The sequence below is a fragment of the Sus scrofa genome, chromosome 3 (assembly GCF_054392235.1).
Source record: "Sus scrofa isolate SSC_HxYL_T2T_F1_AM1 chromosome 3, Sscrofa_HxYL_maternal_Yorkshire_Landrace_v2.0, whole genome shotgun sequence".
In the NCBI taxonomy this organism is placed as follows: Eukaryota; Metazoa; Chordata; class Mammalia; order Artiodactyla; family Suidae; genus Sus; species Sus scrofa.
Genome location: NC_139385.1, coordinates 30,746,522 through 30,771,523, shown reverse-complemented (window position 1 = coordinate 30,771,523; position 25,002 = coordinate 30,746,522). Strand labels below are relative to the sequence as shown.

General features: G+C 40.4%; 1 protein-coding gene across 2 annotated transcripts in view; it reads right to left on the bottom strand.

Moving 5' to 3' along the window:
* DNAH3 (dynein axonemal heavy chain 3) overlaps positions 1-25,002 on the bottom strand; it is a 215,527-nt gene that overhangs the window by 100,838 nt on the left and 89,687 nt on the right. For both annotated transcript variants that reach the window (XM_021086503.2, XM_085017379.1), the window contains 4 exons: positions 24,192-24,433; positions 20,527-20,627; positions 11,094-11,199; positions 2,225-2,354 (listed from right to left, as the gene is read on the bottom strand). In XM_021086503.2, the coding sequence (XP_020942162.2) occupies positions 2,225-2,354; positions 11,094-11,199; positions 20,527-20,627; positions 24,192-24,433 (579 nt within the window). The remainder of the gene's footprint in view (positions 1-2,224; positions 2,355-11,093; positions 11,200-20,526; positions 20,628-24,191; positions 24,434-25,002) is intronic.

The window sequence follows — 25,002 nt, the reverse complement described above, 5'->3', positions numbered from 1 at the left end:
TCACAAAAGAAAAAACAGTAACATTACAGTGGAGAAATGTAATTGACATTTTTGACCAGAGCCTTCAGCAGTATTAAGATACATCAATATCATGTACTCACTGATAATGCACTGAGGATACATCATCACTACTGTGGTATTCTTTTTTTGTTGTTGTTGGTTTTTTTAGGGCCACACCTGTGGCATATGGAAGTTCCCTGACTAGGGGTTGAATCAGAGCTGTAGCTGCCGGCCTACACCACAGCCACTGCAATGTGGGATCTGAGCTTCACCTGAGACCTACACCACAGCTCAGGGCAATGCCAGATCCTAAACCCACTAAGCGAGGCCAGGGATCGAAACTGCGTCCTCATGGGTACTAGTCAGGCTTGTTACCGCTCGCTATTGTTCCGCAACAGGAAATTTCACTTCTATGATATTCTTAATAAAAATGCAAATCTCAATTTTGTTTATCTTTTCAAAGAAACAGCTCTTAGTTTAATCTTTTTTTTTTTTTCCAGTCTCTATTTAATTTACTTCTGCTGCAGTCTCGATGATTTCTTTCCTTCTACTAACTCTGGGTTTTGGTTGTTCTTTTTCTAGTTCCTTTAGGTTTAGGCTAGGTTATTTGAGATTATTTTTGTTTCTGAGGTTTGTATCACTATAAACGTCCCTCTTAGAACTACTTTTGCTGCCTCCCATATATTTTGAATTGTGCTTCTGCTTTCATTTGTATTCTGGTATTTTGTGATTTCCTCTTTGATTTCTTAAGTTATACATTGGGTTGTTTTGTTTGTTTGTTTCAGTTATCCATATTGTCTAGCCTCAACATGTTTTTATTTTTAGCAGTTTTTATTTTTATTTTTTTGGAGCTGATTTCTAGTCTCATAGCATTGTGATTGGAAAAGATGCTTGATATGATTTCAATTTTCTTAGATTTATTGAGCTTGAGTTATGGCCCAATGTGTCATCTATCCTGGAGTATGTTTATAAATATCAAAATAACATTTAGATAAAGGAAGTTTCCACTCAACGGTTTCTCATGTTACTTTTTAAAAAATTTACACCTATAATGCCTTCAGAAGAAATGAACTGAGAAAATATGTCCATGTAGCAGAATCCATCTTCAGTTTGAGTTATGTGTGATCTTAAGAAAGAAATGGCATCCAATACAAGTTCTTCAAAGAGACACATCTTTTGTCATTGCCAGTAGAACTCAGTGAAATTTGATTTAACTGAAATAGTTATAGAAAACTTAATAACATTTAAACCAAAGATTCATGTAAACCAGTGGTTCTCTATGTCCTGGAGAAGTTCCCTAGTTTTGGAGACTAATGTGATCAGTTTCTTATGGCATCTTATGTGTTCTGTGAATTCAGATTTTTGTAATGTAAGTTTTCTTAACATGGGAAAATTTCCTATCTTATTCTTTTCAGAATTATTTTTCTTTTTTCTTTTTTTTTTTTGCCTTTTCTAGGGCCGCTCCCACGGCATGTGGAGGTTCCCAGGCTAGGGGTCCAATCAGAGCTGTAGCCTCTGGCCTATGCCAGAGACACAGCAACGCAGGATCCGAGCTGTGTCTGCGACCTACACTACAGCTCACAGCAACGCCGGATCGATCGTTAACCCACTGAGCAAGGCCAGGGATCGAACCTGCAACCTCATAGTTCCTAGTCGGATTCATTAACCACTGCGCCACGACAGGAACTCCAGAATTATTTTTCTGATCATTCACATGTATCATCTAAGTTCCTTTTCCTCCAGGACATCCTTGCTAGGTAAAGAGGAACAGGAATCCTTACTCCCATTGTGTGGATGAGGAATTTAAGACTGAGGAAGAATGGGCTAATTTGCACAGTAACACCCAGGAAGTCAAGGCAAGATCAAGCCAAACTATATGGACTCTTTCCACCAACCTCTACTATCTCAAAAAGCTTGCTTATTCTAGACCAAAAGGCTGGTCTCATTGTAACTCTTGGGGAGAAAGAAGAGATGGTAGCAGAATAAATGGCCAAGGCATATCATAGCCTCATCTGGCTTAAGAATTATAGGGTAGGAGTTCCCTAATAGCCTAATAGTTAAGGATTTGTTGTTGTCACAGCTGTGGCTCAGGTCCCTGTTGTGGTGCAGGTTCAGTCCCTGGCCTGGGAACTTATGCAGGCTTTGGGCTCAGCCACAAAAAAAAAAAAAAAAAAAAAAAAGAGAGAGAGAGAGAGAGAGAAAATTGTTGTAGGGTAGTACTCACCAAGCAGAGAGGAGTACAATCTCATCATTGAGAAGGCAAGGTGGATGGGAGACGTCTGGACCACAAATTTACACTGAAGGCGAATGAATTCCAGACAGGGCTGGACAAGCCACATGAACATGTCGTTGACCTGAGAGGAGAAAGTGCGATCTGGCATTATTAAAAAGTGTGTTTAAGACCAAGAGCTTAGTACACCTCAAGGAGGCTAGATTTGTTGGTAAGACTGCTGATTACTTTTGACTTTAGGTGTATTAAGGAAAGTCCATAGGCACCAAGACCCCTGCCCCAGCTTCCTATTTAATGGGCTATGCGGCCCACTGGCCATGTCCACCCCTCCCATTGCACTGAGCTGAATAGTCAAGAAAAGCTTGGAGCCACTGTGGACTCATGATCTATGGATACACGAAATAGTTTTAGGTCACTGCCACTATATCTGACTTTGTTTCTATTAAAAAAAAAAGTTAGAAATTCTAACAACTGATTTGCAAATTACACATTTATAAGACAGGACTCCTATTGAAAGTGACCCTAGGAAGTTCTGGGCTTATTTTCAGGAATGTGCATATATGTATGTGTGAACATACTTTTTGGTGGGTATGATAGTTCTTGTCTTCTGTCTCTGCTCCCCACCCCACTTACTCTTTAAAAAAAAATTACTTGGGGGGGGGTCTAAGATGGTAGAGAAGCAGGCCATAACGCTCATCTACTCTCACAAATACACTGAAAATACAACTACGTGTGGAACTATTCACACAGAAAATCTGCAAAAAACTGACAAAAGACCTCAAGATTATGATAGAACAAGAAAAACATTACAAAACCATAAGAAAGAAGAACAAGAGAAAAAGAAGTAAAAGGAAATGAGATGGGACCTGTCCTCTCAGGAGGGAGCTGGAAAGAGGCGTAGCTCCTGCACCCCGGGAAGTGCCCCCACCAGTGATGAGACCAGCCACAAACGAAGGAGAAACTAGACAAATGCTCTGAAGCAGTTAAGAAGTAGACAGTTCTCCACAAATGGTCAGTGGTACCAGCAATGGGCAACTGTAGGCAGGTGCCAGCAGGCGAAGGGAGCTAAAACTTTGGCCTTAGAGATCAGACCCAAAGAGGGAGCTGGGCAGGCTACATGGGGAAAAAACTGGCATTGGCCATGAGGAAACAGTGTGGAGGGACTAGAGTATAGAGTGACCACAGTGGAGAGCATCTAAGCGGAGGCAATCCAGGCATCCTTAGAGACTGGATGCCATTGTTTGGGGGTGCTGGAAGGAAGGGGCAGGATCCACCACTTCAGCCTTGTTCCCTAAGTCTGCTTTCTCAAGCTGCAGGACACTGCCTGCCTCAGCTCAGGAACTACTTGGTCATAGTGGCTGCCTAGCAATGACTGGGAAGCAGCCCTGCCCTTAGGGCTACAGACTTCTTGGATCAGGCGGAGTAACCACCTGGGGGAATAACACAGTTTCCTGGTTCCTGCTGGCAGGGGCCCCACTAGTGGAGCCCAATCTGTACCAGAAGAGCTGCCATGGTGGTGGCAGCACTCATTCCCTGAGAGATAAGAGAAAACACAGGTGCTTTGGCTCCACCCGGAGAATCTGCAGGGGCTCTGACCAGCAGGGCATCGCCAGAAAAACTGCTGGGGGCAGCGCCCACTTCCTGCAAAAGCAGTGACCTGCTAGAGCAGGGAAAACACAGGAGTCTCAGTTATGCCCAGAGAGACAGCACCCATTCCTGTGAGAGGGCCACAGGTGCCTGCTCCCTGCCAACCAGGGAAAACACAGGCGCTTTGGCTCTGCCAAGAGACTCTACAGCGGCTTGCATCAGCAAGGCAGTGCCAGAAAAACTGCTGGTGGAAGTGCCCACTTCCTGCAAAAGCAGTGACTTGCTTGAGCAGAGAAAACACAGGCAAACACAGGCATCTCAGCTCCACCCAGAGAATCTGCAAAGGCTCGTACCAGTGCAGCAGTACCCACTTCCATGAGAGGGCTGCCGGTGCCTACTCCCTGTTGATCAGGGAAAACACAGGCACTTTGGCTCTGCCCTGAGAACCTGCAGGAGCTTGAGCCAGCAAAGCAGCACCAGAAAAGCTGCTGGTGACAGTGTCCATTTTCACAAGAAGGCTGCTGGTACCTGCTCTCTGACAGCTGAGGGGTGCCCAATCTTGAAAAAGTATAATATACAGGACCTCTGCTAGTGGCCCTGTGAAGATTCATATCAGTGGCACTCTTTCCACACCAAGAGAGCCAGAGGAGGCCCATTAACCCCCATTCCAATCTGCAGGGCTACAGTGAGCACTCCTACCAGCAGCAAGGCAGGGGGAGGGACCACCAGAAACATACATGCTATAGCTACAGAGAGAGCCTGTGAGCAACAAGGAGGGAGAAGTCCCCCACCCTGGAGGCTTCAGAGAGATATCCCTAGAGTGGCCAAGCAAGGAGAGTGCTGGTAGAACAGCGTAGCCTGCTCCTATATCTACAGAGAACAGTCCCTAGAGTCTATCCAGCAAACAGGTACTCATGAACCACTACCACCACTGAGAACTCCAGGACCGGGGGGCACTTGCTTCAGCATCTACATACCAACTGTCAAGGGGACGACGCTACAAGATGACAAATAAGCAGCTTTCAGACAAAGGAACAAGACAAAAACACACAAAAATCACTAAACGATGAGGAAACAGGCAATTTACGAAAAAGGAATTCAGAGTGATGACTGTAAAGAAGATCTAAGATCTTGGAAAAAGAATGGGGACACAGATCGAGAACTTAAAAGAGATGTTTCACAAAGAGCTAGAGGATTTGAAGCCCAAAATGAAAAGTGCAATAGCTGTAATGAAAAATAATTCAGAAGGAACCCAAAGCAGGTTAACAGAGGCAGAAGAATGAATAAGTGAGGTGGAAGACAGAGTGGTGGAAAGAATAAAGAAAAAAAAGAGTGAAAAAAAAAACTGAGTAGAGTCTAAGTGACATCTGGGACAACATTAAATACACCAACATTCACATTACAGGGGTTCCAGAAGGAGAAGAGAGACAGAAAGAGCCGGAGGAAATACTTAAAGAGATTACAACCAAAAATTTCCCAAATACAGGAAAGGAAATACTCACTCAAGGGGAAGAACCACAGAGAATTTCATACAAAATAAACCCTTGAAGAAATATAGCAAGACACAGACTAATCAAACTGACAAAAATTAAGTTCAAAGAAAAAAAATATTAACAGCCACAAGGGAGAAGCAACAAGTCACGTATAAGGGAATACTCATAGGATAACAGCTCATCTCTCAGCAAAAATTGTTCAAGCCAGAAGGGAGCAGCGAAATATATTTGTGGTGATGAAGAGCAGGCGCCTAGAACCAAGAATACTCTACCCAGCAAAGCTCTCATTCAGGTCTGATGGAGAGATCAAAAGCTTCACAGACAAGCAAAAGCTAAGAGAATTCAGCACCTCCAAACCAGCTTACAACAACTAATAAAGGAACTTCTCTAAGTAGAAAAGGAAAAGCCACAATTAGAAACAAGAATATTAAAAATGAAAATGCTCACTGGTAAAGGCAAAGATAATGTAAAAGTAGGAAATCACCCATTGACAAATATGATATCTAAACTAGCAAGGATGAGAAAAGGAGAGAACAAATGTAGAACATTGAAAATGAAATTAAGGAGACCAGTAAGATGAAACAATTCTACGCACATATAGATGGATATATCAAAATATAAGGGGATTCACTAGTCAAATAATTATAATGGTCACACACATAAAAAAGAAAAACCAAGCCAAATATAACACTAAACATGGTCAGCAAATCACAAGAAAAGACAACAAAAAGAGGAAGGGAATAAAAAAGACCCAAAATAGCAATCCCCACCAATTTTTTTAAGTAAATGACAATAAATCCATACTTATCCATTATTACATTGAATGTCAATGGATTAAATGCTCCAACTAAAAGAAAAAGACCAGCTGAATGGATTCAAAAGCAAGACCCATATATATGCTGTCTAAAGAAGACCCACTTTAGATCTAAGGACATATACAGACTTAAAGTGAGGAAATGGAATAAAATATTACCTGCAAATGGAAATTACAGAAAAGCAGGAATAGCAATTCTCATATTAGACAAAATAGATTTTAAAATAAAGAAGGTCACAAGAGACAAGGAAGGACTTACATAATGATCAAAGATCAATAAAAGAAGAAAAAATAACAATTGTAAATATACATGCACCCAACATAGGAGCTGCACAATATATAAGGCAACTACTAACAGCCATAAAAGGGGAAATGGACAGTAACACAACAGTAGTGGGGGACTTTAACACCCCACTTGCAGCAATGGACAGATCATCCAGACAGAAAGTCAGCAAGGGAACACAGGCCTTAAATGATGCACTGGACCAAACAGACTTAACTGATATCTATAGAACTTTTCACTCCAAAGTAACAGAATACAGTTCTTTTCAAGTGCACATGGAACGTTCTCCTGGGTAGATCACATCCTGGGCCACAGATCAAGCCTCAATAAATTTTTAAAAATTGAAATTATTTCAAGCATTTTCTCCATTCACAATGCTATGACTAGAAATAAACTACAAGAAAAAACAGCAAAAAACACAAACTCTTGGAAGCTAAACAATATGCTACTAAATAACCAAAGGATCACTGAAGAAATCAAAGAGGAAATTAAAAGATACACAGGGACAAATGACAATGAAGATACAATAATCCAAAACCTATGAGACACAGTAAAAGCAGTTCATAGAGGGAAGTTTACGGCAATACAATCTTATCTCAGGAAAGAAGAAAAAAATCCAAATAATCAACCTAACCTTATACCCTAAACATCTAGAGAAGGAAGAACAGACAAAGCCGAAAATTAGTAGAATGAAAGAAATAGTAAACATTAGAGCAGAAATTAATAACAGCAATAAAGAAAACAGTGGAGAGGATCAATGAAACCAAAAGTTGGTTCTTTGAAAAGATCAACAAAATTGATAAACCATTAGCTAGACTTATTAAGAAAAAAGGGGAGAGGATTCAAATCAATAAGATTAGAAATGAAAAAGAAGTTACAACTGATACTCAGAAATACAAAGGATCATGAGAGACTACTATGAACAACCGTATGCCAATAAAATGGACAACCTAGAAGAAATGGAACAGGAAGAAATTGAAAATGTGAATACACCAATCACAAGCACTGAAGTTGAAAACGTGATTTAAAAACTTCCAAACTGGAGTTCCTGTCGTGGCTCAGTGGTTAACAAATCCAACTGGGAACCATAGGGTTGTGGGTTTGATCTCTGGATTTGCTCAGTGGGTTAAGGATCCGGCGTTGCCGTGAGCTGTGGTGTAGGTCGCAGACATGGCTCGGATCCCACGTTGCTGTGGCTCTGGTGTAGGCCGGCAGCTACAGCTCTGATTCGACCCCTAGCCTGGGAACCTTCATATGCCACAGGTGCGGCCCAAAAAAGACAAACAAACAAACAAGCAAAAAACCCCCCAAAACAACAAAACAAAACAAAAAACCTTCCAAAAAACAAAAGTCCAGGACCTGATGCTTCACAGCTGAGTTCTACTAAACATTCAGAGAAGAGTTAACACTTCTTCCAAAACTTTTCAAGAAAATTTCAAAGGAACACTCCCAAGCTCATTCTATGAAAACACCATCACACTGATAGCAAAACCAGACAAAGATTCCACAAAAAAAGAAAATTACAGTCCAATATCAGTGATGAACATAGATGCAAAAATCTTCAACAAAATATTAGCAAACCACATACAAATATACATTAAAAAGATCATATACCATGATCAGGTAGGATTTATCCCAGGGATGCTAGAATTCTTCAATACCCATAAATCTATCAGTGTGATACACCACATCAACAAACTGAAAAATAAAAACCATACGGTCATCTCAATAGATGCAGAAAAAACTTTTGACAAAATCCAACACCCATTCCTGATAAAAAAACCAGCAACAACAAAAAAACACCTCTCCAGAGAGTGGGCATAGAGGGGAACTACCTCAGTATAATAAAAGCCAATTATGACAAACCCACAGCTAACAACATTCTCAACAGTGAAAAAATGAAAGCATTTCTGCTAAGATCAGGAATAAGACAAGGATGTCCTCTTTCACCAATGTTCGTTAACATGGTCTTAGAAGTCCTAGCCATGGCAGTCAGAGAAGAAAAAGAAATAAAAGGAGTCCAAATTGGAAAAGAAGAAGTAAAACTATCACTGTTTGCAGATGACATGATTCTATACCTAGAAAATCCTAAAGACACTACCAGAAAACTATTAGAGCTCATCAATGAATTTGATAAAGTCACAGGATACAAAATTAATACACAGAAATTGACTGCATTTCTATATACTAAAATGAAAGATCAGAAAGAGAAATTTGGGAAACAATCCCATTTACCACTGCATCAAAAAGAATAAAATAACTAGGAATAAACCTATCTAAAGAGACAAAAGACCTATACTCTGAAAACTATAAGACACTGATGAAAGAAATCAAAGACACAAATTGATAAAAAAAAAAATGTACCATTCTCTTGGATTGGAAGAATCAATATAGTCAAAATGACAGTACTACCTAAGGCAATCTACAGATTTAATACACTTCCTCCTATCAAATTACCAATGACATTCTTTACAGAACTAGAACAAAATATTTTAACATTTGTATGGAAACACAGAAGACCTCAAACAGCCAAAGAAAAAATGGAACTGGAGGAGTCAAGCTCCCTGAGATCAGACTCTGCTACAAAGCTACAGTCATTAAGATGGTAGGATATTGGCAGAAAAACAGAAATAGAGATCAATGGAACAGGATAGAAAAGCCCAGAAATAAACCCAAACAACCTATGGTCAATTATTCTATGACAAAGGAGGCAAGAACATACAGGGGAGGAAAGACAGTCTCTTCCGTAAATGGTGCTGGGAAAACTGGACAACTGCATGTAAGAGACTGAAATTAGAACACCATCTAACACCATACACAAAAATAAACTCAAAATGTATTAAAGACCTCAATGCAAGGCCAGACACTATAAGACTCCTAGATGAAAACATAGGCAGAATGTACTTTGACATAAATCATAGCAACATCTTGTTTGATCCATCTCCTAGAAGAAACACAATAAAGACACAAAGAAACCAATGGGATCTAATTAAACTCAAAAGCTTCTGCCCAGAAAGGGAAATCATTAAAAAAACAAAAAGACAACCCACAGAATGGGAGAAAATTTGTGCAAATGACTCAACCGACAAAGGTTTAATCTCTAAAATAAACAAATGACACATACAACTGAACAACAAAACAATACAATGCAATTGAGAAATGGACAAAAGACCTAAATAGGCATTTCACCAAAGAAGACATGATGAGGTTGGAGAGGCAGGCTGGGTGAAACTGGTCTAAGAGATCCAAATAAAAAAGTCAGACTGTGCTAAGGACATTGGGAAATCCCTGAAGGCTGCCTGTGCATGTGTAGACTGGTCTCTAACTGTGTGTGTGGACATGGGTCTGTATAAATTTTTTTTTTTTTTTTTTTTTTTTTTTTGCTTTTTAGGGCTGCACACACGGCATACGGAAGTTCCCAGGCTAGTGGTTGAATTGGAGCTACAGCTGCCGGCCTATGCCACAGCCACAGCAACTCGGGATCCGAGCCACATCTGCGACCTACACCACAGCTTACAGCAATGCCAGACCCTTAACCCACTGAAAGAGGCCAGAGCTCGAACTTGCAACCTCATGGTTCCTAGTCAGATTTGTTTCTGCTGTGCCATGATGGAAACTCCATCTGTATAAATAAATACTCTCTCTATATATGTACATGTATGTAAATGTGACAGGAATGGGGTTGTCCTACACAGTTCCCCAGAGTATTTCCACAGTAGGAAAAGAACCCAACTCAGATCCTTCTTGGTTTCTTTTTTTTTTTTTTTCTTTTCTTTCTTTTCTTTTTTCTTCTTCTTCTTTTTTTTTTTTTTGTTTTTGTTTTTGTTTTGTCTTTTTAGGGACACACCTGTGGCATATGGACATCCTCAGGCTAGGGGTCGAATTGGAGCTGCAGCTGCCGGCCTACACCACAGCTACAGCAACACCAGATCCAAGCCACATCTGCCACCTATACCACAGCTCGTGGCACCGTCGGATCCCTGACCCACCAAGTGAGGCTAGCGATTGAACCTGCATCGTCATGGATATTAGTCAGATTGTTTCCACTGTGCCACAATGGGAACTTCCTTCTTGGTTTCTTCAGTGGGAAACTTTCCTAGGGAACCCTGTTAATGAAAGAAATACCACAGGCACTGGTTTTCCCTTCCTGCTTCCCTAGTTTTCATGTGTATTCACCTCTTTTAGGAAGAGAAGAAGGAAAAGGACCCTCTTAGTAGCTGCATTAAGAGAATTTCTAACTGGTTCTGGCTCCCTGAAGGGAGGTATGGAGTCTCGGTTACAGGGGTGGGAAGTGGCAATGATGAGAGGAACACAGGTCTTTCTAATCTGGTCCATCTCTAAAGCAACTTCCAGAGATATTTCTGATAGCAGACAATGGGGAAAGGGGTGACATTTCAGTCATCATACAAAATGTTTCTCAAGCACCAGAATTCTCCACTGGGGAGCCAAGGAGTAATGGAGAAGGTGGAAGAGAAAGCAGAAATTGACTATACAATCTCATCCCCACCGCATGGAGAAGAAAGTCAGAAAAATGGCAGGCAGCCAGGAAGCAAGACAACTGGAAACAAGGAATTTCCTGCCCCTTCTTGCTTCCTGTAATTATGAACATGAAAATGGTCCTAGAAGGCCTCTGAGATGAGGAGATTCAGGAGAGGGACAGGAAGGAAAGGGATCAGATGGTCTCACCAATTCCTTGTGTTCCTCCGTGAGACTGGAAGGCAGGGTGTCCATGTAAGAATCCTTCAGAGGCTTCCAGCCTAGCTGATGGGGCTCCATGTAGATCATCCCACACCTGTCAAACACAAACAGAGGACCTGTTAGGTCCACATCTGGCTCCCAAACACATAGGGGTGAGGTAAATACAGGCAGTCATGGTAAGGCAAGGGGCTGGAGCTTGGGTCAGGGCACAGACCCTTACCAGTTCCAGGTCAAAGGAAACATACAGATTTTGCCAGGAAAAGGTGGAGACCAGTGGGTCTTGAGAAGCAGAGATCTGGATTCAAATCCCAGCCCCAGATCCTACTCATAAGTGACTTTGGGTGAATTTCTTTACTGTCTCTGAACCTCTGTGTCCTTGTCTATAAATTGAGGAATATAAAAAAATACGCAGTTCATAAGGCTGCTGTTGTTCAATAAAATGCTAATAAAAAGTTTTAGCACCATGCTTAGCACATAGAAAACTCTATTATTATTACCATAACATTAGCGCATTCCAATATACCGACCTGTAACATTTTCCTTAGCAATTTTTCCCATTCTGTTACAGCCAAGCCCTCTCTTCTTTGCTACTAACACTGGCTACCATTTATTGAGCTAAGCCTTAATGGCCTTCATCTCTAAATATCCCTCTTTATGGTCTATGTTTTAGACATGAGAAGACTAGCTGAGAGAGGCTAAGTGACTCAGAAGAGGTCATGCAGCTAGCAAGTGGTACGGCCAGAGGGGGAGCCCAAGTGGGTCTCACTTACCATGGGCTCTTTCTAATTCCTTACATTGCCTTTGGGAATGTGGGTTGATTTTATTTTATGTTTTTTGGAATGCGGGCACAATTGGATTACTTATTATACTTGACACACTTAACATTTAGCCCATGCATGGCTTTTCTGAGCTAACTGTCTTCAAAAATGTAATAAGTGCCTATGAGCTCAAAACCCAGACAAAAGCTATGGTCTTGTCAATAAACTTCATCTAACCATATCCTATCTCTTATATGATCCCCCTGGCTTTCCCCACCTGAAGTTACACAGTATCTTGAATCTCATGCTCAACTGAGATATTATTTTTAATAATTTAAAAGGGGATTACTATGCTTTATCAAATATTGCAGGCTTAATTTTATACATAATATTGTAAAGATTTTTGTCTTTAATTTTACTAAGATTTACCCATATAGTTGGCTTGTCAGTACGGTTCATTTATTTTGAATGACATAAATACTACAAGATGTGATTTTATTACACTTTAAAAAATTATTATAGTTGATTTACAACATTCTGTCAATTTGTGCTGTACAGCAAAGTGACCCAGTCACACACATATACACTCTTCTTCACATTATCTTCCAACATGTTCTATCACAAGTCATTGGATATAACTGTGCTATACAAGATCTCATTGCTTATTCATTCTAAATGTAATAGTTTACATTTATTAAACCCAAACTCTCATTATATCCCACTCCCTCTCCCTCCTCCTTGGAAACCATAAGTCTTCTCTCCATGTCTGTGAGACTGTTTCTGTTCTCTGGGTATGTTCATCTGTGCCATATTTTAGACTCCACATACAAGTGATATTATATGGTGTTTTTCTTGCTCTTTCTGACTGGTATGAGAGTCTCTAGTTCCATTCATGTTGCTGCAAATGGCACTATTTTTGTTCTTTTTTTTATGGCTGAGTAGCAATATTCCATTGTGTGTATGTACATCTTAATCCATTCATCTGTCAATGGACATTTAGGTTGTTTCCATGTCTTGGCTATTGTGAATAGTGCTGCAGTGAACATAGGGGTGCATGTACCTTTTTCACTGAAGGTTTGGTACGGGTATACGCCCAGGAGTGGGATTGCTGGGTCATGTGGTAGTTTTATTTTTAGTTTTCTGACGAACCTCCACAGTCTTTTCCACAGTAGTTGTACCAATTTACATTTGCACCAACAGTGAAGGAGGGTTCCCTTCTTTCCACACCCACTCCAGCATTTGTTATTTGTAGTCTTATTAATGATAGCCATTCTGACCGGTGTAAGATGTTAATTATTACAGTTTCGATTTGCATCTCTCTAATAATTACGGATGTTGAACATTTTTCTCATGTGCCTATTGGCCATCCATATGTTTTCTTTGGAGAAATGTCTATTTACATCTTTGGGTTATGAAATGGGTTATGAAAAACAACCCATTTTTCAATTGGTTTTTTTTTTTTTTTTTTTTTGCTGTTGAGTTGTATCAGTTGTTTGTACATTGTGGAGATTAAGACCTTGTCAGTAGCATCATTTGCAGCTATTTTCTCCCATTCTGTAGGTTGTCCTTTTATTTTTTTGTGGCTTCCTTCATTGTGCAAAAACTTGTAAGTTTGATTAGGTCCCATTGGTTTATTTTTGTTTTTATTTCTGTTGGCTTGGAGACTGACCAAAGAAAACATCTGTATGGATGACGTCAGAGAATGTCTTGCCTATGTTCTCTTCTAGGAGTTTGATAGTGTCTTTTCTTGTGTTTAAGTCTTTAAGCCATTTTGAATTTATTTTTGTGTGTGGTGTTAAGGTGTGTTCTAGTTTCATTGATTTACATGCAGCTGTCCAGTTTTCCCAGCACCATTTGCTGAAGAGACTTTTTCTCATTTTATATTCTTGCCTCCTTGTCAAAGATGAATTGTCAATAGGTGTCTGAGTTTATTTCTGGGCTCTGTACTGTTTCATTTGTCTATGCATCTGTTTTTGTACAAGTACCAAACTGTCTTGGTAACTGTAGCTCTGAATTATTGTCTGAAGTCTGGGAGAGTTATGCCTCCTGCTTGTCTTTTTTTCCCTCAAGATTGCTTTGGCAATTCTGGGTCTTTAGTGGTTCCATATAAATTTTTGGACTGTTTGTTCTAGTTCTGTGAAAAATGTTATGGGTAACTTGATAGGGATCACATTAAGTCTCTAGATTGCTTTGGGTAGTATGGCCATTTTAATGATATTAATTCTTCTGATCCAGGAGCATGGGATATCTTTCCATTTCTTTTAATCCTCTTTAATTTCATTGATTAATGTTTTATAGTTCTCAGCATATAAATCATTCACTTCCTTGGTCAGGATTATTCCTAGGTATTTAATTTGGGGGGCTGTAATTTTAAAAGTTATTGGTTTTTTTATATTCCTTCTGATATTTCATTGTTAGTGTACAGAAATGCAACCAATTTCTCAATTAAGTTAATTTTGTAACTGGCTACTTTGCTGAATTCGTTGATCAGTTCAACTAGGTTTTGTGTGGAGTCCTTAGGATTTTCAATATATAGTCATCATGTTATCTGCATATAATGACAATTTTATGTCTTCTCTTCCAATTTGGATACCTTTTATTTCTTTTGTCTACTTCCAGTGGCTAGAACTTCCAATACTATGTTGAATAAAAGTGGTAAGAGCAGGCATTCTTGTCTTGTTCCAGATTTTAGCAGGAAGGCTTTCAGCTTTTCTCTTTTGAGTATTATATTGGCTGTGGATTTGTTATAAGTGGTTTTTATTATGTTAAGGTATGTTCCCTCTATACGCACTTTGGTAAGAGTTTTTATCACAAGAGGATGTTGGATTTTGTCAAATGCTTTCCCTGCATCTACTGAGATGCTCATGTGGTTTTTTACTTTTGTTAATGTAGTGTATGATGTTGATTGATTCGTATATGTCGAATCATCCTTGTGAACATGGAATCAATTTCACTTGGTCGTGGTGTATGATCTTTTTTATGTCTCATTGGATTTGGTTGGCTAAATTTTTTTTGAGAATTTTTGCATCTATATTAATCAAAGATATTGGCCTATAATTTTCTTTTTTGGTAGTATCTTTGTCCAGTTTTGGTATTAGGATGATGGTGGCTTCACAGAATGTCTTTGGGAGTATTCCTTCTATCTTTTGGAAATTTTACGAAGGATGGGTATAAATTCTTCTTTGTATGTTTGGTAGAATTCGCCTGTGAAGCCACCTAGTCCTAGGCTTTTGTTTGTAGGGAGTGTTTTTATTACATATTCAATTTCATTTTTAGTGATGGGTCTGTTTAAATGATCTGTTTCTTCTTGATTCAGTTTTGGTGGGCTGTATGGCTCTAGAAAGCTGTCCATTTCTTCCAGGTTGTCAAATTTGTTGGCATATAATTGTTCGTAGTATTCTCTTATGGTTTTTTGTATTTCTGCAGCATCTGTTGAGATTTCTCCCCTTTCATTTATTTATTATTATTTTTTTTTTTGGCTTTTTGCCTTTCCTAGGGCCGCTCCCGTGGCATATGGAGGTTCCAGGGTAGGGGTATAATTGGAGCTGTAGCTGCCAGCCTTTACCACAGCCACAGCAAAGTGGGATCTGAGCTGCGTCTGTGACCTACACCACAGCTCACGGCCATGCCAGATCCTTAACCCACTGAGCAAGGCCAGGGATCGAACCTGCAACCTCATGGTTCCTAGTCAGATTCATTAACCACTGTGCCACAACGGGAACTCCATTTTTATTTATTTTATTTATTTGGGTTCTCTTTCCCTTCTTCTTGGTGAGTCTGGCCAGAGGCTTTTCAATTTTGTTTACCCTTTCAAAGAACCAGCTCTTAGTTTGATTGAATTTTTTTCTATTGTATTTTGAATCTCTATTTTTATTGATTTCCTCTCTGATCTTTATGATTTCCTTACTTCTGCTGACTTTAGGGTTTCTTTGTTCTTCTTCTTCTAATTCCTTTAGGTGGTAGGTTAAGTTGTTGATTTGAGAGTTTTCTTCTTTTTTTGAGGAAGGCTTGTATCGCTATAAACTTTCCTCTAAGAACTGCTTTTGCACCATCCTATAGATTTTTGAATGGTTATGCTTTTGTGTTTTCATGTCATTTGTCTCGAGGCTTTTAAAAAATTTTTACTTATTTTTTATTTTTATTTTTTAGGGCCACACATGTGGCATACAGAAATTCCTGGACAAGGGGTAGAATTGGAACTTCTATGCCACAGCTACAGCAATACCAGATCCAAACCATGTTTGAAACAACACCACAGCTCATGGCAACACTAGATCCTTTAACCCACTGAGAGAGGCCAGTGATCGAACCCGCAAGCTCATGGATACAAGTTGTGTTTTTAACCCACTGAGCCATGATGGGAACTCCTTGAGGTATTTTTTAATTTCCCTTTTGATTTCCTTGTTTACCCACTGGTTTTTTAGTAGAATTTTGTTTAGTTCCCATGTAGTCAGTTTTTTCTCATTTTTTTTCCTGTGGTTGATTTCTAGTTTCATGCCATTGTGGTCAGAGAGGTTGCCTGAAATAATTTCTATACTCTTAAATTTGTTAAGGTTTGTTTTGTGCCCCAGTATGTCATCAATCTTTGAGAATGTTCCATCCCCACTTGAAAAGAATGTCTATTCTGGCTTTTTTGGATGTAATGTCCTGAAAATATAAATTGCGTCTAATGGTTCTGTTGTGTCATTTAGGATCTTGCTGCCTTATAATTTTCTTTCTAGAGGATCTGTTCTTTGATATGAGTGAGGTGTTAAGATCTCCTACTATATTGTATTCCCATCAATTTCTCCTTTTATGTCTGTTAGTATTTGTTGTATTTGGGTGCTCCTATATTAGGGGCAAATATACTGATAAGTATAATATCCTCTTCTTGAATTGATCCTTCTATCATTAAAAAGTGTCCTTCTTTGTCTTTCTTTATGGCCTTTTATTTATTTTTTATTTTTCTTGCTTTTAAAGGCCATACCCACTGCATATGGAAGTGCCCAGGCTAGGGGTCAAATTGGAGCTACAGCTGCCAGCCTCCACCACAGCCACAGAAACGCCAGGTCCGAGTTATATCTTCAACCTACACTGCAGTTTGCAGCAATGCCAGATCTTTAACCCACTGAGAGAGACCAGGGATTGAACCCTCATCCTCGTGGATACCAGTCAAATTTGTTTCCAGTGTGCCACAACAGGGATTTCCCTGGCCTTTGTTTTCAAGTCTATTTTGTCTGATATGAGCATTCCAACTCCCACTTTCCTGTCATTTCCAATTGTATGAAATATCTTTCTCATCCTCTCACTTTCAATTTATGTGAGTCTCTTGTAGGCAGCATATTGTAGGCTCTTGTTTTTTTATTCAGTCACTTTGTCTTCTGGCTAGAGCTTTCATTCCATTGATATTTAAGGTAATTGCTGATAAATAGGTATTTACTGTCATTTTAAATCTTGTTTTCCAGTTGATCCTACATTTCTTCTTTGTTTCTTTCTTTTTTTTTTTTTTGGTTGGATGATTTCCTTTTATTTTATGCTTGTGAATGTAATTTTATGCTTGTGAATATAAGTTTTTTTGTGAATGCAATTTTTGGTTTTGATTTGTGCTTGCCCTGTTTTTCAAGTATGTTAAGCCCTCCCTGTATCTGCTTGTTTTAGCCTGACAGTCATATAGGCTCAAACACATTCTAAAAAAAAAGAAAGAAAAAAAATCTAGATTTTTCTTACTTTACTTTCCCACATTTTATGATTTTGATGTCCATTTTTACATGTTCACGTTGTCTTTTTCCTGTTCTTTGTGTTTACTGTTGCTTTTACAAATAGTTTTTTTTTTCTTTTAGATCTGTATACTGGCTTAAGTGATTACTTTCCAATTGTGAATTCCTCCTATATCTTCTTACTTCTTCCCTATTTAGAGGAGACCTTTCAGTATTTCCTTTAGAATGGATTTAGTATTGCTGTATTCTTTTAGTTTTTGTTTGTTGGAGAAATTCTTTATTTCCCCTTCTATTTTAAATGATAATCTTCCTGGGGAGAGGATTCTAGGCAGTACATTTTTTCCCTTTTGGATCTTTGAATATATCCTGCCACTCCCTTCTGGCCTGTAGTGTTTTTGAGGAGAAATCTGTTGATAGCCTTACGGGGGGTTCCCTTATAATTAACTGTTTTTGTCCTGTTGCCTTTAGAATCCTCTAACTTTTGCCATTTTTATTATAATATGTCTTGGTATGGGCCTGGTTGGGATTAACTTGTTTTGGGGCCCTCTGTGCTTCCCATATCTTGATATCTGTTTCCTGTAGATTTGAAAAGTTTTCAGCCATAATTTCTTCAAATATATTTTTAATCTCCTTTTCTTTTTCTTCTCCTTCTGGAATCCCTATTATGTGTAGGTTGGTCCATTTTATATTATCCCATAGATATCTCATATTGCTTTCATGTTGTTTCATTTGGTCTGCTGTCCTGGTTGTGTGATTTCCATTATTCTATCTTCTAAGTCACTTATTCGTTCCTCTGCATTATTCATTCTGCTCTTCAATGCCTTTAACTCAGTTTGCATCCCTGCAAATGAACTTTAACTTTTCTTGACTCTTCCTTATATTTTCTATTTCTTTTCTAAAGTAATCTGCATTACTGTTCATATCCGCTCTTTCCGTATTTTCATTATCTCCTTTTTGACTTTGGTGTCTGTTAGACTGTAGAGGTGTGTTTCATTGTTTGCTCCTTCAGGGAAATTCTCCTTTTCTTTCAACTGGGAGTGGACTCTGAACTTCTTCATTTTGCTTATTTTTCTTATTATATAGTCTTGGAGGGCTATTTATATGCAAGAGTGCTCCTGGGTAGTTTGTGAGGGCTTATTATTATTATTTTGGCTTGAGGGCCACTTTTGGTTTAGATCTTTCCTCAGTGTGTGCAAGCTGTTATCCCCTTGATAGGTGGTGTGCTGGTGTATGGCCTGCACTTACTTCCAGGAAGATGGAGGCAATAAGCATGGCCTGGAGCCACTGCCTAGTGGCTGGGCCCTTGACAGTGGCAAGGACCCACAGGGAGGTGGTGCAGGGTGCTCCTGGTTGCAGAGGTGGCAGTGACTCTCAAGGAGGTTTAGGCATCATCAAGAGCCTTTAGCAGAAGCAACAGCAGAGTGTATGTGTTCCCAGGGGAGTGAGGGCAATGGGTGGTGCTTGGTTGCAGTGCCCTCCTCAGGGGTGATCCCTGAGATGACTGGGGCCACAGGCGGTGCTTCTTTATGAATTCCTAGTGGTGGAAGGCTGCTCCCACCTCTGGATTCTGAGATGGCTCTGGTGGTTTGTCCCCGCTACCTATATATCATCTGCATGAGGCACCTCGCTGCCTGAGAGCCTATGGAAGAGGTGATCTACTGCCTGAGAACCTGTGTGTGTGCAGAGAAAGATAGTCCTATGATGGCTCCAACCCTCTTTCTCTTACCCTTCCTGACAATGGTGCCTTGCCCCTCCTGTGGGCCCAGGCCTCCTCTCCCACCCATCTTGGCTGTGACACTCCACTCCCCAGCCCATGGCATACTGCTCCCTAGTCACTTAGGCTGTCTCCACACAGCCAACCCTAGTTCTCTTTCTGGAACTGACCTCTGAAGCCTGAGTCTCAGTACCCAGCCTCCAAATGTCTCAGGTTGTGGTGTCCAAGGAGATGGTACCAATGGTCTGTGTGGCTCCTTTTCTGCTTTGCCCTCCTCAGTCAGTCCGGCTGTGTTTTTTTCAGAGGCTGATCTCCCCATCATTTAGGTGGCCTCCCAGGGTATGGGTTCCTTTTCTCTTTCACTGTCTCAGGAGTGCTGGTCCCATCCTGATTCATTTTTTTTTTTTCTATCTTCTCTCTCTTTTTTCACTTTTGTTCAACCCAGTTATGTAGAGGGTTTCTTGCCCTTTTTGGCAGTTTAAGGTCTTCTGCCAATGTTCAGTGGATGTTTTATGCCAATCATTTTACATGTAGATAGTTTTTTTTTTTGATGTGTTTGTGGGAGAAGGTGAGAGCCCTGTCTTACTCCTCTGCCATCTTGTTCCCACCCTACTTTTTTTTTTTTTTTTTTTAAGGCAGCACCTGTGCCATATGGAAATTCCCTGGCTAGGGGCAGAATCAGAGCTACAGCTGCAGGCCTAGGCCACAGCAACACCGGATCCAAGCTGCATTTGCAAACTATGCCACAGCTTGTGGCAACATCAGATCCTTAACTCACTGTGTGAGGCCAGGGATTGAAGCCACATCCTCATGGATGCTACGTTGGGTTCTTAATCCACTGAACCACACTGGGAACTCCTATACTTTTTAATTCACTTCTGTTCAAGGGCATTTGGGTTGTTTCTAAGTATTTGTTATTATGAATTACATGCACTATGAAGATTCTGGTACTTGTCTCCTATTGTACATGGGCAAAAGTTTCTTTTCGGTGTGTACTTAGAATTTCTGGATCATGAAGTATATGAAGGTTCAATTTTAGGAGATAATATAAAACTCTTTACAGAATACTTCCCTGATTTTAGACCCCTCTCAGCAAGGTGGATTGAGGACTGCTTTTACGACAAATCTAATTGACAAGCAATGTAGGTATTCTGCTAGAACTTAGTCACATCTGTGGATATTTAAAGCTTTCCCTCCTGTCAGGGTTAGTGAGGTCACACCTTCCCTCTGGGGCCCCATGCCAGCTGACTGACCGGCTCACAGTGGCTGGGGAGGCCTGCTCCAGGTCAGCTGGTTCGAAGATCAGACTCATCTTGGAGCTCATCTGGATAATCTCTCCACTCATCAAACACAGCTGAAAGTACAAAGCAGAGGGGTGAAGGGCAGCAAAGAGGTTAAGGTTCATCTGCACGTGAAAAGCCTCAGTGGAGACAGAGATGCTTTGAATTCATTCAACAGATATTTCTTGCATATCTGTTATGTGTCAGGCCCTATGCTAGTTGCATAGAATAAAACAGACAAAAATCCCTGTCCTCTTGAGGTCTGCATTCTGATAGGAGGAGATAGGTAGTCAGAAAAATATATACAATGATGAAAGTGCTTCAGAAAAAATAAAGTAGAAGAGGAACTGGAGAGAATACTGTGTCTAGTGAGCTATCATATTAAATAGGGAGGTCAGGAGTTCCCGTTGTGGCCCAGTGGTTAACAAATCCGACTAGGAACCATGAGGTTGCGGGTTCAATCCCTGGCCTTGCTCAGTGGGTTATGGATCCGGCATTGCCATGAGCTGTGGTGTAGGTTGCAGACGTGGCTCGGATCCCGCGTTGCTGTGGCTCTGGCGTAGGCCGGTGGCTACAGCTCCGATTTGACCCCTAGCCTGGGAACCTCCATATGCTGTGGGAGCGGCCCTAGAAAAGGCAAAAAGGCAATAAATAAATAAATAAGGTCAGAGAACAACTGAGTTGCAGCCTTGGATGAAGATTCTAGAAATTATTAGATTACAGCAAGTTTTATGGTTCCTTCCTCAGGGTTGCAACTTTATTGCAAACTCCCATCATCTTCTATTTGTACAAGTTTCTCACAAAGACTCCTTTTGGAATCTTGCATAGACTGGTCTGGGGTTAGACTGACAAGAGTATCTACACAAATCCTTTTTGGAATGGAAGGAAAGACCACCAGAAGTTCTAGTGTTGAGCAGGCACATCCCTGTAGAAAGTAGTGCAAACACACATGAAAGTTTCTGAGTATATACACTAAGTCTGTGGTGCTGCTTCTCATTTCCAACACGGATTAAAGTGAGATGTTTAAGTCATGAGATGGCCTGAGGGCTTGGTCTCTTGGGGAAAAGAGAAAACTCTATCGCTCCCTGCTTCTCCTCCTAAGTCGTGGTTTAAAAAGTTCCTTGTATATTACCAGGCCCACATGAAACACATCTGGAAACAGCTGTGATGGGACTGACACAACTAGCAGTGTCATCTCTGGATAACAAGAAAAGGTAAATAGACTCATACCTCTGACCATAGTTTGATTTCGTCTAAAGCTGAGAGGAGCTATCAGGAAATGCACTGATTATGACTCTATATTTCTAATCCAAGACCAACCAATGCATTTGTACAATTAGTGTATATTACATAGTCCATATCATGTAATAAAACAATTCTATTTTTATTATGTTATATAATCAAAATTATGCACAAGCTATAATTAGTGTATGTGTATAATTTGGATAATTAAGCCTTTCATTGTTGAGCATGACTCAGTCTTGTTAAATTTAAATGCAGTATGAAAATACATTTCAATTTGATAATGATGTACATTCAGTACAACTCTTCCTTGAAATGGTGATAAGTATTATTTTATTTTAATTTTAACACACTTTCTACATGCCAGGCATTATTATAAGCTGTTTGAAAAAAATATATGTATATATATTTTGTCTTTTTGTCATTTTTTTTAGGGCACACCCGTGGCATATGGAGCTTCCCAGGCTAGGGGTTGAATCAGAACTACGGCTACCAGCCAATGCCACAGCCACAGCAATGTGGGATCTGAGCCACGTCTACAACCTATACCACAGCTCATGGCAATGCAAGATCCTTAATTCACTGAGTGAGGCCAGAAATCAAACCTGCAACGTCATGGTTCCTAGTCAGATTTGTTTCCGCTGCACCATGATGGGAACTTCTGAAAATATTAACTTACCTAATCTTCCTAACAACATTGTGATGTAGACACTATCACCCTCATTTTACAGATGATCAAACTGAGGCATAGATAGGCCAAATAGTTTGCCTGAGATTACATAGCTGGTAAGTGGGAGGACTGGATGTGAACCTAGGCTTCAGAATCTAAGCTCTTTAGCTACGACACTTACTGTGGCAGAATATATTTTCTAAAGACTACTGCAACAGTATCTCCTATCCCACATGCACTTTTGCAATGTGACCTTGCCTACTTCCATCAAGAAGTGGAATCTGGAGTTCCCGTCGTGGCGCAGTGGTTAACGAATCCGACTAGGAACCATGAGGTTGCGGGTTCGGTCCCTGCCCTTGCTCAGTGGGTTAACGATCCGGCGTCGCCGTGAGCTGTGGTGTAGGTTGCAGACTCGGCTCGGATCCCGCGTTGCTGTGGCTCTGGCGTAGGCCGGTGGCTGCAGCTCCGATTCAACCCCTAGCCCGGGAACCTCCATATGCCGAGGGAGCGGCCCAAGAAATAGCAAAAAGACAAAAAAACCAAACAAACAAAAAAAAAAAAAACAAAAAAAAAGAAGTGGAATCTATTTCTTCACCCCTTTGAACCTGGACAGGGTTGTGACTTCTTTGATCAATAGAATTCAGACAAAGAGATTCTGTGCCAGTTCCAAGCATAGCTCCTAAGTTCCTGAGAATTTTCATTTCCTGCCTCTTGCAAATCGACCACTCTGTAAGATGTGTCACTACTCAGAGAGCAATAAATGAGAAGCCCAAGCTGTGTGGAGAGGCTGAAGGATAAGATGCTGTTTGAGTGAAAAAGAGGCAGAGAGACAGAAACAGAGAGAGAATCACAGAGCGATAGATGGGTCAAGCAGGAATGAGCCCCCAAATACTGAGTGAAGAAGCTACTTTGGATGTGGTTGTGAATGTGTGCCTTAGCGGCCCCGCTGATGTCATGAGGATTAGCTGAGCCCACCTAAACCCTTCCAAAACTTATAATCCGCAGTACTGTGAGCAAAGTTTAGCTGCTAAGTATTAAGTTGGTTTGTTATACAGCAATAGGTAACCAAAACACGTCCCATATGTCAGGTACAGTGTATATACTATCTTATTTAATCATCAACCCCTCTAATATATTAATATGTGACTTGCCATATTAATATAACAGCTCAGTTGTAGAGCTAGTGGTCCAATCTGATGCCAGCACCAAGGCTTTTAACCACTATGCAACCGTGTCTCTAAACACACATAGCTTACCCACTACAAGTACAAACAAAAGTATGATTCATGAATTGCTAACTGTTACTTTCTTGTGGGGCATTGATGCTTAGTGTGATAAATGTATATATTATATAGTTTTTTTTTTTTGTTTTTTTTTTGTCTTTTGTTGTAGTTGCTATTTCTCGGGCCGCTCCCTCGGCATATGGAGGTTCCCAGGCTAGGGGTTGAATCGGAGCTGTAGGCACCGGCCTACACCAGAGCCACAGCAACGCGGGATCCGAGCCGAGTCTGCAACCTACACCACAGCTCACGGCAACGCCGGATCGTTAACCCACTGAGCAAGGGCAGGGACCGAACCCGCAACCTCATGGTTCCTAGTCGGAGTCGTTAACCACTGCGCCACGACGGGAACTCCAATATATCATATAGTTTTGATCAATCGCTCAGTTTAATAAAAAGAGTTTATATCCCATCCATGTAAAAGTGATATCAGACTTAGTAGGTACCTTTTTATTGTCATCCAGAACAGTGTTCATATTTTCAATCCAAACAGCATCCACTGGCCCATCAAATATAATCCATTTGCGATCATCAGATAAAGAAGATGCTTGCTCCCGGAAAGTATTGGCGAGGACACCATCTGTCCATTCGTGGCTCACTTGATCGAAGCACCCATACAGCTGCCCCATGGTGATGGCCTTGGGGTTAATGATCTGGTACTCCACAGCAAATTCCTCCATCTGCTTGGCTGGGCAAGAAGGTCCAACACAAATTACAAAGGTTGTGGTTTGACCAGAACATTAGACAAGAGATAATGCCATCTCAAAGTCCAACCAACTTGTACCAATATGCCATCCATGGATAGTCCTTATAAAAATCTATACTCAGTTCATATAAAAATTGGGATATCTGAATAGGCAATGTCTTAAATTACTAGGCTTTTACAGCCATTAGTTTCCTACCATATTGTCTTCTAAGGCTCATTTCAAAGAGGGCAAATGTGCCAGTCAGATATAAAGAAGTATGCCTGAGCCTAAAATAACTCAGGCAGTAAAGGAGAGCCATGCTATATAATCAGGTCTCTTTATATTCCTGGCTGTCAAGGCTTGAACCTTGGCTTTGAGGAAATAGCAAACAGGTAAAAGATTCTGAGGAGTCCCCACTGTGGCACAGTAGGTTAAAGATCTGGCATTGTCTCTATGGCAGCTTGGATCGCTGCTGAGGCATGGGTTTGATGCCCAATCCAACATACTGTGTTAAGGATCTGGCATTGCTGCAGCTGTGATGTAAGCTGCAGCTGTGTCTCAGATTCAATCT